Genomic DNA, 13971 nt, shown 5'->3' with positions numbered 1-13971 from the left:
AAGAAACAATGTTGCATCTTAAGAACAGAAACAGGATGCTTTGAAAAGGAAAATTAAACAATGAGAAAGAGTTGTGGGAAATTTGAACTATAATGTTGAATTCATTTATAATAAAAGATTGAAAAATATGTTCAAGTAATTGTTCCAGAAAATAGAACTAAAAGACATAAGTGGAAAATAAGAAAGAAGAAGCCAAGGATCCATCCCGTATTTTCAGCATTCAAAAGAGACATGTCCCTAAGAAAGAAAAATTAATTATTATATTTAATTTTATTAAATTAAATAAAATAAATAAAACAAGACTTAAAAAAAAAAAGAGAGAGAGAAAGAGTGACCAGGAACAACATTAAAGGATAGCAGCAGGTTCATTGTATACACAGTAGATAGCTGAAGAAAGTAGGAGTGGTATTTCCAGAAAAGGGGAAAAAATGAACTGGTAAATTAAATAAAACTTGAATGCTTAGAAAATAGTGTTGGCTTTTGATAGGTCTGATGGAACTTTCAGAAAATATTAGCATCGGAATGTAAAATATTAAGCAAAAATTTTCAAAGAGGTAATTATTAACCTTAGGAAAAATTAAATCTTGTAAAATATAATTTGAGGGCATAGCAGTTGACCCTGTAGTAAACAGTATCTCTGCAACTCTATCGCTGGAAGTACTATCAACTGAACTGGAAACTTCACACACTTTACATTGCAAAAAGAAGGATACAGTACTTTAAAAGCTAAGGCCTCAGTTACTGCAATAGGCAAATCAGTAAATAGCTCCTAAAAATCAACAAATCTACAAATAGCAGGCAAAGCATCTATTTTTAAATACAAAGGAGAGAACAAAGAAACATCTTAAAAGACGTCTCTGAGGATGGCCAGGAACCACTGTTTTTCATTATAATCCTTTAATTTTTAGGGGCTTTTAAAAAACTATTTGCAAGTGTGCCTTTCCTAAAAATAAAATGTAATTTTTAAAAAAATCATGCTGTTTAAAATGTCAGGGAGATAATTATGGCGTGTTGTCAACTTTGTACATTTTTGTCTTACTGTTTTTCTAGAGTTCCTGGAATTACCATTGCTACAGATATTATCTGTGGTTTTCCTGGAGAAACAGAGCAGGATTTTCAAGAAACAGTGAAACTTGTTGAAGAGTACAGGTTCCCAAGCCTCTTTATTAACCAGTTTTACCCAAGACCAGGAACTCCTGCTGCAAAAATGGAACAGGTTCCAGCACAAGTGGTAAGATATTTGTCTTGTAATGTATAAGTTTGTGCCAGTAGCTATAAAAATGTAGTAACCCTTAAGTTATAAGAATTTAGAGAGAATTTCAAGTTTGGGTGGGGAGGAGGGAACCTAGAAGAGTTAAATGACCTTAGGCAGCTAAAAGCAACTAAATATCTTTTTTTCTTTTGAAGAGTGAAATTTTAACTACTATCCAGGATTTACTTGCATGAGTATGATAGATCTTTGGATGTCTCAAAATTATGCAGCATTTGAAGCTCTTATGAGCATGAGTAGGGGGTGCAGCTCAGTGCAAAACAAATAAATGAATGAAATCTAAATAAATATCTGTGAGCAAACAGGCTTCTTATTTCCTTGCTTCCTAAGAGACACTTTTCATAATTTGTTACTTACTGAAAGTCCCTAGGTTTTTTTACTTCTCCATAGAGTGGTTTTAATGAGTGTTCATTTATCATCTCTGTCTATCCATCCATTTGTCCATCCCAAGTGTGTACTAAATTCACAATAAGCCTCAATTTCTTTTCATCCTTTCACATTCATAGATATATTAGAATGATAGCACTCAAAATAAATGTAAGTTTGAGATGCAATAAATGCAAACTGTTTCTTAGAATGCCCCAGAAATGAATAATCTCAAACCAATATTTAGCTTCTAGATTCATAGGCTGAATAGGGAAACCAATATTTAGCTTCTAGATTCATAGGCTGAATCTACACCTTAAAGAGGTGTAGATTAAGTAGAAATTTTCTGTTGTTTCTAATAACTCAAAAATGTATGCACTATTGTTATTTTTACTCAAAAACATTATAGGAATAAATATAAAAAGGAATAACCTAATGCTTAGTACTGTTTGTCTAGTATGCTATATATGAATATCAAAAATGACATATGATTTCATTAAAAACAAAGTGAATATCAGTCTTTATTTCCCCCAGATTTTCTCAATGTTAATTTCACAAGTTTTAGTGGCTACAAAGATAAGAAAATATTTTTCAAATAGGCAAATTTAATTTGCTTTCTCATTTAGTCAAGGAAAATTGCAAATAGCACAGATAATTAACTTTCCACAAACATAAAAATAAATTAATTCACTCTCATATGGTCAAGTCATTTATTATTGAGGTATGGTTTACATACAGTGTAATTCAATCTCAGTGTACAGCTGTGTGAATTTTGATAATGCATGTAGTAGTAGAACCTGTTGTATCAGAAGCCAGGTGTGGGGCAGTTCCATCAGTACCCAAGACTCCTTCTTACCCTTCTGTAGCCATCTTCTCTTTTCTTCCCCAACTCCTGGCAACTACTGATCTGTTCCTGTTATACTTCATTCTGTTTTTAAATTTTACTTCTTTATCAACAATGTTTTTTAACTATAACATGCCTGTATAAAGGTAATGCTTATAGTTTTTTTGTACATAAGTCTTACATATAATTTACAGTAGTCAATGTTCACTTTTATGAAAGGAATTTTGAGATGTACAACCAGTCAGATCCATGAATGGAACATTCTTAGTATGGTGGAGGCCCTTGTTGTGCTGTAAATGGGTTATTACCCTTTTCTGTCCTTTCCCTCATTCTAACTCTCTATTAGTTTGACCTGTTTTTAAACTGGATGTAAATGGGAGAGTTTCTCAGTGTTTGAATTTGGTTTGTTCATTTGTTTTGTTTACCATTATGTTGGTAAATCTAGTGTGTGTGTTTAGAAGTAGCTGTAATTCATTCATTTTCATTGCTCTATACTATTCCATAGCATGCATATATAATTTTTTCATTCTACAATTAAAGGGGAAGTAGTTATTTTCAACATCTTAGTATTAGTAGTGCAACTGATAGAGTTGTCGACATTCTTGTTTTTATCTTTTGTTCTTTATGTTTCTGCTATGTTCAGCGAAGAGTGTAATTGCTGGCTCATAGGAAATTATCCACTAGATACTGTCAAATAGGTTTCCCAAAAAGTTGAACGAATTTACAATCCCAACAGCTAGAAAGTATATGCTAGAAGATCCATATACTTTCCAGATCTTTTGCCATTTATCTGTTGGCTTAGCAGTGTGATTTGTTTCCCACCCCATGATTTACAGGAGTTGTGTGTGTGTTATAGATACAAATCTTTGTAGGTCATAATAATTTAAATATATTCTTCCATCCTATGACCTGTGTTTTCATTCTCCTCCTGGTGCTTTTTGAAGACTAGACATTCTGAATTTTAGTATAGTACAACTTATCAATATTTACCTTTCTATGTCAGTGCTTTTTGTGTCCCACTTAAGAAATGTTTACCTTCTCCACATCATCCTGAAGATACCTCTTAATGAACTATTCTAAAAATTATATCAGTGTGCCTTTTGCCTTTAGATCTCTAGTTGCACTAGAACTCATTTTTATTTGAGGTGTGAGGTATGTTTGGGAGGTGGGAGAGGTCAAGGTTTTTTCAGTCTGTCCATTTGAAACCTGTTATTTTTTGAAGATCTCATTCTTTCCTCACTGTTGTGATTGATCACCTTTGTAGTAAACCAAGTGCTTGTACACATGCGGGCCTTTCCTGGAGTGTTATTCTGTTCCTTTGGTGGGTTTGTTAATCTTTCCACATATGCAAGGTTAATTACTGTAACTTTATAATAAGTTTTGGTCATGACTATATAAATATTTCAACTGTTTTTTCTTAGGAATTGTTCTATTTATCTTGCTCCTTTGCTTTGCTAACTTTGTCAAGTGTTACCAAAATTCCTTCTGGTGTTTTAATTAAGATGGCAATGGTTCTATTGATCATTTTCAGGGCAATTAATGTTGGAATAATGGCAAGTTTTCTATCTTAAAGATATCTTTTCATTAATTTTGGTCTTCTCCAACTTGTATCAGTTACGTTTTATAGCTTTCTGTACACAAATCTTACTTGTCATTTAAAGTATTGAATTTATCCCTGTATGTATTCTCTTTGCTACTATTAAAAATATTTATTTTCAATTTTATTATTGCTGTTGAGAAATATGATTGATTAAAGTATATTTACCTTCATTCATCTAAGTCTCCAATTATAATAGCTTTTCTGGAGTGTTCTTCACATTTTCTATGCGTTCAATTTTCTTTTCCTTTCCAGTCTTCATAGCTTTCTTTTTTTTTCATATTATTACTGGCCATAATTTCCACTACATTAATAAACAGAACTCATCATCTTTGTCTCCTTCACAAACTCAAGGGAAGAGTTTTCGGAATTTTACCGTTAAGTGTAAAAGTTATATATAATAGTTTGGGAGTTAGTTCCTTTCTATCCCTGATTTTCTCAGAGATTGTTTGTTTTATGTGTGTTTCAGGAATTTTGTGGGTCTTCCCAGTCTTTCCCACTGAAATAGACTTCTTTCGACAAAAACTCCATCACAGATCTTCATGAGGAGATCCCTTCTCCATCTTAGCACCCTGCTTAAGTACTTTTCTTGTATTTATCCTGCTTAGGGTTCTTGGCGCTCTTTCACTCTGTACCTTGGTCTCTTTCATAAGGCTTAGAAACCAGCCATTCTCTTCAGATGTTTCTTCTGTTCCCCAGTCTCTCATCTCTCCTGGAATTTCACTTATACAAGCTTGATACAGTCTTTGTCCTCTTTGTATTTTTATCTCTTTACCTGGTTCCTAGTTACTCGTCCCTGATAGATAGTTGTCCCTGAGTTCACAGCAGCAATAGCATTGGGTCATGTCTGAGCACTGGTTTTCACCCATGAGGCAATGTGTCACTCAGCTTTTTGTTGCTACAAGAAAGTACCTGGGATGAAAGATTTGCTTTGGCTCATGGTTTTAGGGGTTCCAGTTCATGGCTAATTGTCCCCATTGCTTTTGGGCCTGTGACAAGATAGTATTTCATGGCAGGAATGAATAATGGAGGAACCAAGAAGCAAAAGAGAGAAAAAAGAAGCCAAGGTCCAATATCGCCTTCAAAGACACTCCCAGTGTTCTACTTCCTTCTGCTAGGCCCTACCTCCTCTAAAGGTTCCACCATCTCCCAAGTAGCACCACAGGCTGGGGACCAAGCCTTCAACATATCAGCCTTTGGAGACATTCAAGATTTGAACTGTAGCAGACTGCTAGAAATGCAAACTCTCAGGCCCCACATACCTGCGAGCTCATAGTCTTAAAGCACTGTTCTAATTTACTAATCCTGTTTCATCTGTTTTTAATTTGCTTTCAGACCTATCTATGGATTTTGTAATTTTAGTCAATTTACTTTTTACTTCTAGAATTACAATTTGATTATTAGATTCCAATATCCTAATTAAATTAATTCTTCATATTTTCTTTTGTACTTTTTGAAGACTTCACTCAGTTATCTTAAAGTCTACTCAGAATTTTCTCTGTATCTAATATTGGTTTGTTTCAGTTGTCTATCTTGTTTTGTTTTGTTCTCTTAATTTTTGTCTTCTTGATTTCATTTCTATGTGCCTGGTAACTTTTTATTGAGTGATGATCATTATTCATAAAAACTAAGCAACAACAAAATATCCCGTATAGTAATGGACTGCATTCCATTCTCCTCCAGTCAGGATATAATTCTGCTTTTGCCAGAAGATAAAGACTGATCATTTAAACCTGAGGTTGATTTTTTAAATAGGTTTTTAGTCTTTCCAATGATTAGTTTATTTTTGGTTTGATCTTACTTTCTGAATGCAGCCAGTGGTGTGGTCATAACTTTCATGGTCACATCAAGGTAGTTGTCTAATTGGTAGCATTTGTCAGTTTTCATGGTGTAAATACTTCCACTGTTGCCATTTTTAAGCTATGTGACATCACTGACCTTGGAATTATAAAGAAATGTACAAAACTAGCTTTCAGGAACTGGTATAAGCCAGATCTAACACACCACCAGCATGGCTCTTTTGGGTCCCATCTGAGATGCGAATCTTTTCTTCAGAGTTGGTTTCCTGCTCTGGTTTTTGCCTCCCCAGACTCATGAGAATGCATCAGACTCTAGCTCCTCAGCTCCTTAGCTTTTGCCCAGCAACTCAGCCTCCCACCATTTACTTCCAAATTGAAAAATACCTAGAAGGGAAGAGTGATTCCAAATATTGAGCTCTCCTTCCCGTTCTCTGTGGAATGGTGGTCCTTCGGGTCCTCACTACTCTGATAACTTCTTGGTATTCAAATAACACATATTATAAATTTCATTCACCTTACCTAATTATTTTTGGCTAGACCATTGGTCTAATACAAGCTGGTTTGCCTTAACAGCAGCAGACCTCATTACATAAAATCAGCTTTCAAGTGCTTTTTTTTGTCTTTTAGTTTCTAAACATAGTCCCTTAGCATCTTCCTTATATTTTTAAACTTCAGTCACTGAATCCTGGCATAGCAGAATTAGTTTTTTAAATATTTTTTTCAATGCAGTTCTAAGTTGGTAGCAAAAATGAGCGGGAATTACATAGGATTGCCTTACATTTCCTGTCCTTATATGTGCATAGCCTCCCCCATCACAAATACAAGTAGTGCATTTGTTACAGCCAGTGAATGTACATTGACATACCACTCACCCAGAGTCTATAGTTTACATCAGGGTTCACTCTTGCTGGTATATATTCTATGAGTTTTAACAAATGTGTGATGACATACATCCACCACTGTAATATCATCAGAATATTTTAGTTTCATTGTTCTAAAAAGTCCTCTGCATTGTGTTTTTTCACCCCTCCCTCCTCTGTCCCTGGACAACCACTGATCTTTTTACCATCTCCATAGTATTACCTTTTCCTGAATGTTGTAGATTTGGAAACTCAGTATGCAGCCTCTTCAGATTGGTTTGTGTCACTTAGTAGCATCCATTTAAGATTCCTCCTAGTCTCACAGCTTGATAGCTCATTTATTTTAGCACTGAATATTCAGTGCTGAATAATATCTAGACGTACCACAGTTTATTTATCCTTTCAACTCCTAAGGGACATCTTGGTTGCTTCCAAGTTTTGGCAATTATGAGTAAAGCTGCTCCAAACATCTGTGTGCAGGTTTGTATGCGGACATAAATTTTCAGCTCATTTGGATAAATACCAGAGCACGGTTGCTGAATTGTATGGTAAGGTACGTTTAGTAAGGGGCTGCCGTGCTATCTCCCAAAGCGGCTTAGCGTTTTGCATTACCCTTTCAGTGCCTTAGCGGTGCTGTTACTTCATGTCCTTGCCAGCATCTGGCACTGTTAGTGTCGGGATCTAGACCATTGTAATTCTGTGTAACGGCATGTCACTGCAGGTTCCATCTTGCTTGCGGTGGGGTTTGGTTTGGTTTGTTTATCCGGTGCTAAAGAACACACCCAGGTCCCCGCTGAGCTCCGCCTCCACCACGCAGTGCTTTCACTTGCATTCCGCTGAGGACCTGCGACACGTCATGTTGGGTATCTTGTCTTATACTTCTCTGCCACTTGTGTATTTCTGTGGGTGAGGTGACTTTTTAGGTCTATGTGTTTTGTTCTTGTTGAGTTTTAAGAGTTCTTTGTATATTTTGGACAGCAAGCCTTTATTAGATGGGTGTTATGCAAGTATTTTCTTCCTGTCTGTGGCTTGTTTTATCATTCTATTGAGGCAGAGGCTTTTGTTTATTATTTAGCACTTGTTGGAAAAAGTATCAATTTCCCGTTGCACTCCAGTCTGAGACAGTAGCCTTAGGTTGAGGGTTGTTCTTTTTTGTGACATTGTATTTGTTTATTTATTGACAATCTATTTCTTAATTTTAGCATGCATTAATAGTACAAGGTGAGTTTACTGTGATAATTCCATAGATGTGGACAGTGTACACAGAATGTGTTCACTCCTTCTATTATATTCCCTTCCTCCATGTTGTTTTATTTATCACTCTTGGTTCTCAGTATTTTGTTCTTAAAGAGCCAGTATTTTCAGATCCTCCTCTCTGTTCACCCCCTCATGGGGCTGTCTTGTCATTACACACATTTGTCTCAGTTTTCTAAAGTTTCTGGGTGACAAAATACCACAAAGTAGGGGGCTAACGAAAGCAGGAGTTTTTTTTCCTCACTCTTTGGGGGCTGGGGGCACAAAAGCAACCCCTGCTCCCTCTGAACTATGTAGAAGAATCCTTCCTTGCCTCCTTTTAGTTTCTGCTGATTTGCTGGCCATCTGAGCTGTTCCTTACCTTACAACTGTGTAACTGCACCCCCTGCCTTCATTGTCACAAGGTGTCCCTGTGTATCTGTCTTCCCATAACTGTCGTCTTACAAAAACCACCTGTCCTATGGGATTAGGGGCCTTCCTACTCTTCATGTTTGTTTTATCTATAGCAACAGTATTTCTAAATAAGGTCACATTCTGAGGTTCTAAGGATTAGAATTTCAACATAACTTTTTTTGTGTGTGTGGAGGGGGATATGATTCAATCCACAATACTATTACATATTTCTGTAGTTATGCTCCAAGTAAAACTGTTGTTGCATGGAGTTTTATCTTTATAAATTTCAGAAACTTAAAGAAAAAGATCTAAGCAATGATGATGACACTTTAGAGATCCGCAGAGAGGATATATAATGGACTTTGAGTTTCTTACATCTCCAAAATTTACCAAAAATGAATAACTGTTTGCTCTGCCTGTCTCAGGTAGTTTATGAAATTACTTATGCAACTATAATCCATTAAAATACAATTCTATTATCCATTGATAATTATTATTTTTACTCTGATTTATTTTTCGTTTCCCTGCCCAAAACATCAACAATGAAGGTAGAATATAACTTATCATTGGAAGAAGAGCACAGTACCAGTTGCTTTCAAATAATGGCTTTCTCTTCTGTTTTTAGAATGACTCAGTAAAGATAGACTATTTTCTTAGATGTATTTTATCCCTTGTGATATAAAATGAATTTCAATATACTCTCCCCTTTCTCCATAAATACTTTTATATACATACTAGCATTAATATACACAAATTTCAGTGTATTATAGTACAGCTCTGATAAGTGAACTAAATTATGTATATTTCATCATGTAAATCACTGAATGGATAAAATACTGGTCAATCTCATTTTGCCTTTGCATAAGGCAAGTGATAAATTCTTTGCCAGTCATTTATTGCATTCTAAAAAAAAAAAACACTGTTAAATTAATAATGAAAATACATATTTTCATGAACAGGATGAACTAAAATTTATTTTTCCTTTGCTTTTGTAAGATTATTTATATATAAGAGATTTAATAGTGAAATCACCTAAGCCAAATTAGAGTGACCTTGGACTTTTAGATTAAAGGTCAGATTTGCATGTTTATATTTTCTGTTCCATTAAGTCTTCCTTCATTAGTCTTTATTCATCCTAAAAAGCTCTAATAGTATTTTTGAGTTATGGCTGCACTGCTTAGTCCACCTAGAAAAGTTTAAAAAAACTTTTGATCCTTAACTGTCAATTTCAGACTTTACTTTTTAGAAAACTTTGATGAAACTAATGAAATTGTGATGTGATTTTTATTGTAAGAGGACCAGAAATGGAAAAAAAAAATGAGTAAGTAAACCTTAGGTAGGGAGAATGGCTGACTGTTAGAATATTCACATTGGTTTACATTGTGAAATTGTGGTATTAAATCCACCTGTTTATTCATCTTAGTAATGTCTGTAAATATATGGCAGTGTAAAAAAAATCATAGTTCACTTACCTGAAGTTTTTAGAATTTTTACTCTTAAGATAAAGAGGCCCCCACAGACACTTACTGCCTCAACCCTGAAGGAGTGTTTGTGCAGAGAGGGCTGGAGGGACATCCTTGAGGTAGAAAGCAGCAGATTTGCTAAAATTGCCCATAGCAGATTTGCTAAAATTGCCCATGTGGATGGGTACATTTTTTTGCTGTAGGTGTTTAAACCAAGGCAAGGTGACTATTTGGAATACATAGGGAATAAAAAATGTTCTTAAATCATATGCAGAATCTTGTTCAATTTTCAGATTTTGGCTCTTCCAAATCTTACTGCCTGTGAGACCAGGACATACTTTATTTAAAGCACGTGCACACCCAACAAGCAAACCCCATAGTATATGAAAGAGCTCTGTTGCTTTCTCTAAATGTTTTTAAATCTTGTTGTTTCTGAATATGATCTTAATGTTTAACAATTCAGTATTTTAGAGAATATCAAGTTGCCTTACGAAAATAATTGTAATGCTTTTAGCCTACTTGATAACATAATTACATTATCTACACAGTCTCAGATTTTCAAATTAAATGTCTTTGTTTGGAGAAAGGAACAAAAATATTTTCATGAGACTTTATTCTCTGGGTTGTTAAGAACATTTTATTTCAGGTTCCCAATCATTGCTCTAGGGAGCCCCTTTTCTCAAGATCTGTTCGTTTGATTATGTTTGCAATCTTTGAACGAGTTGTATTTGTCACCTTTCAGTTGCTCTTTTAGGCTACCTTTTTCAGGACATGTCATTTCTCTTTTACTTTCACTTTGATAGAGTTTGTACCCTGTCCATATTTTGTTGTATTTGGATTTTAGCAGATCACCTAAGCAGAGGTTTTCATTATGGCTCCATAATACAGTAAGAAAGTATGAGCTATATTAGAATCAAAGAGATGCTGGGTGCCTCCTTCCTTGCTAGGGTTTTTATGCAGATGATACTCATTTAACAAGTGGAAAATTGAACTTAAGTGTCTCCAGGTCCCCTTGAAATGCTTAATAACATTTGACTCTGTCATATGGTTTCGAGTTCACCATTTCACTTGTAAATGGGAAGTTTATGTGCTTTCTTTTTCTAAATGACTGCCTTAAATATGTGACCTCCATCTACTGTTATTTCACTTTCTATTTATTATGAATCTTATGACTGTGCATAATCAGTTGATCAATTTATTCTGGAATATAAGCTAGGAATATTAAAACATAACTATGAAGTTAGTTGCTTAAGAGGGCTCAAATGGCAGCAGTGACACTGACTATGGTAGGCACAATAACTGACTCCCCAAAATGTCCACATCCTTCTAAAACATGTGACTATGTTAGCTTACAAAGTAAAAATGACTTTGCAGATAAGATGAAGTTTTTTAAGATATATTTTTTAAATTGTTTAATTAGTACATAACGATTGTACTCATTTATCTTATACTGCAGTATTCCCATACATGCATACAGTGTGTATTGATCTGATCAGGGTAACGGGCATTTATCACTTCTTAGTGTTGGAAACATTCACAGTCTTTTCTACTAGTGACTAAACGTTATGAACTCTAGTTCCCTTGCTGTGTATAGAACATGAGAAGTTATTCCTGCTATCCAGTTGTACCCTTGTTCCCATTAACCATCCTTTGTCTGTCCTACCTGTGCCCCCATAATCTGTAGTGACCGTTATTCTACATTCTACTTTTTGAAGGTTTAGGGTTTTTGTTTGTTTGTTTTTTATGTAGAATCTCACTGTATAATCTAAGCTGACTTTAAACTAGTTATCTTCCCAAGTGCTTGGATTACAGGTGTGCACTGCCATGCCTGGCTCACCCCATTCTTCTGAGACTAATTTTAGCTTATATATCATATTTAACAAGTTCTTTATCCATTCATCCATTGAAGGGCATCTAGGTTGATTCCATATTTTCACTAATGTGAATAGGGCTGCAATGAACATGAGAGTACAGGTATCTCTTTGACATACCAGCTTCTTCCATTTGATACATACCCAGTCGTGGAATGTTGGTTAAAAATTTAAAACTCTTGCAATAGGGACATTATCTTGGATTTTCTTGGTGGGCTTAGTGTAGTCACAAGGATCCTTATAATGGGTAGAAGGTTCAAACTTAGAGAGAGGAGATGTGAGGAGAGAAATCCAGGTCCAACCAATACATGTTTTGAACATCAAGAAAGAGTACATGAACTAAAGACCAGAATACCTTCTCCCCCTAGCCTCTAGAAGGAGCATAGTGTTGCAAGAAACCTTGATTTTATCCCACAAGGCTCATTTCAGATTTCTTACCTCTAAAGCTGGAAGAAAATAAATTATTTTTTAAGAAAATAAATTATTTTTTAAGTTTAAGCTGGGTTTGGTGGTGCACCCCTGTAATTCCACCAGTGGAAAGGCTTGAGGCAGGAGGATTTCAAGTTTGAGGCCAGTCTGGGCTACATGGTGGGGCCCTGTAAATTAATAAATACTAAATTTATGTATAACTAAATTTATGTTAATTTATTGCTACAGTAGCAGGAAACTTGTCTGCCAAATATGGGGCTGCTAGCTTTTAGAGACATTAATTGAACTTTCAGCTCTGTTTTGATGTGCTACTAGATGCCACACAATCATTCCTACATCTGTGAACACTTGGGTAGATGCTAGCCTGCAGACAGAGTGATTGTTAGGACTGATCATAATAATGACATAACACTTTGTATGTGTTACCTAATTCCATTCTCACAACACATCAGGAAGTTGAGGCTTAGTATAGTGAGAGAACTTGCCCAAGGTCACACAGATAGCTCCTGCCTGTCTTCCACTCCTTCCAGTACACTTTGTGTTCCTACATTATCTGTCCACAGCCAGCATATTCCCTCTCCTTCTACTCTGCTTCACATTCCCTAGTCCTCCTTCTGCTTCACATTCCCTAGTCCTCCTTTTGCTTCCCATTCCCTAGTCCTCCTTCTGCTTCACATTCCCTAGTCCTCCTTCTGCTTCACATTCCCTAGTCCTCCTTCTGCTTCACATTCCCTAGTCCTCCTTCTGCTTCACATTCCCTAGTCCTCCTTCTGCTTCACATTCCCTAGTCCTCCTTCTGCTTCACATTCCCTAGTCCTCCTTTTGCTTCACATTCCCTAGTCATCCTTTTGCATGGCAGGGACAAGGTGGGGAGGAGAGCTCAGATCATTTACACTAATCATTTAAGGAATCAGATATCCTTCACTGGCCATTCCATCCTACTGTCCTCCTCCTCTGTATTCCCATAAGGTTCTGTGCTTATTTATACTACATCCCTTGTCACAGTGGATGGTCATTGTGTACCTCTAGGTTTTGAGAAATTTGGAGGCAATCTTCCTATCAACATGCACCTAGCGTAATACCTGCATACATAGCAGGAACTCAGTGCCTGCTGAACTCACAAATGCTATAACGTTGAATTCTGTAGGTTGAGATGTCATTGACCATAAGAAGTTGAGGATGCCTGTGTAAGAGAGAAAGAAAACTTACCAGTTAGGAGCAGCATGTGAAGAGACCAAAGAACATTTAATGAGCATAAAACTCATTCTGTTTGGGCCGTAAGGTGTGTGACTGTTGTTTGTTTTTTGGTGAGGTAGAAAGGAATATTCAGTAATAGACAGTTGTCAGCAAATGAGTCAAGAGATAGGCAAGGCTTAAAGATGGCCTTATAAGCCATGTAAATACTTTTTAACCTGTCCTGAGGGCATTAGGGAGCTACCAACTAGGAGTGCTCGTGTGTTTGTTTTAAAAAGCTCATTCTGGATGCACTGAGGAGAAAGAAGCAGAGAGGGACAAAGTACTCAGAAAGAACAATTTTGGAGATTTTGCAAGAACAGGTTTGGAAACAATTTAGTAAGTGGATTTAAGGGATCTCTGGAACTTGTTCCTAGACGATGGATAAACATTCTTCTTTTGGATTTAGTAATCCTAAATCCTGGACTTAGCTACATGTCATCAACATTATTCTGTGTTCTGTGAAGAATATTAACTCAGCTTTACAGAAGATCACTTAACTGGTTTTTTTGTCCCTCCAGATTCACGGAGTAAATATTGGTAGACCAGAACATTTTATAAGGAACCCTGAGCAGTCCCTAAAATTTAAAAG

The 13971-nt window shown here is 35.8% G+C and overlaps 1 protein-coding gene across 6 annotated transcripts in view; it reads left to right on the top strand.

The window, feature by feature from the left end:
* Positions 1 to 13971, top strand: part of Cdkal1 (CDKAL1 threonylcarbamoyladenosine tRNA methylthiotransferase) — a 615415-nt gene that overhangs the window by 433059 nt on the left and 168385 nt on the right. For all 6 annotated transcript variants that reach the window (XR_012450736.1, XM_074082797.1, XM_074082798.1 and 3 more), the window contains one exon: positions 1051 to 1231. Coding sequence is in view for 5 of the 6 variants with exons in the window: in XM_074082797.1 (XP_073938898.1) it covers positions 1051 to 1231 (181 nt within the window). In the remaining variant the exon portion in view is untranslated. The remainder of the gene's footprint in view (positions 1 to 1050; positions 1232 to 13971) is intronic.

This window comes from Castor canadensis, chromosome 8 (assembly GCF_047511655.1).
Source record: "Castor canadensis chromosome 8, mCasCan1.hap1v2, whole genome shotgun sequence".
In the NCBI taxonomy this organism is placed as follows: domain Eukaryota; kingdom Metazoa; phylum Chordata; class Mammalia; order Rodentia; family Castoridae; genus Castor; species Castor canadensis.
Note: the sequence above shows the minus strand (reverse complement) of the source record. Positions and strands in the feature narration are given on the sequence as shown.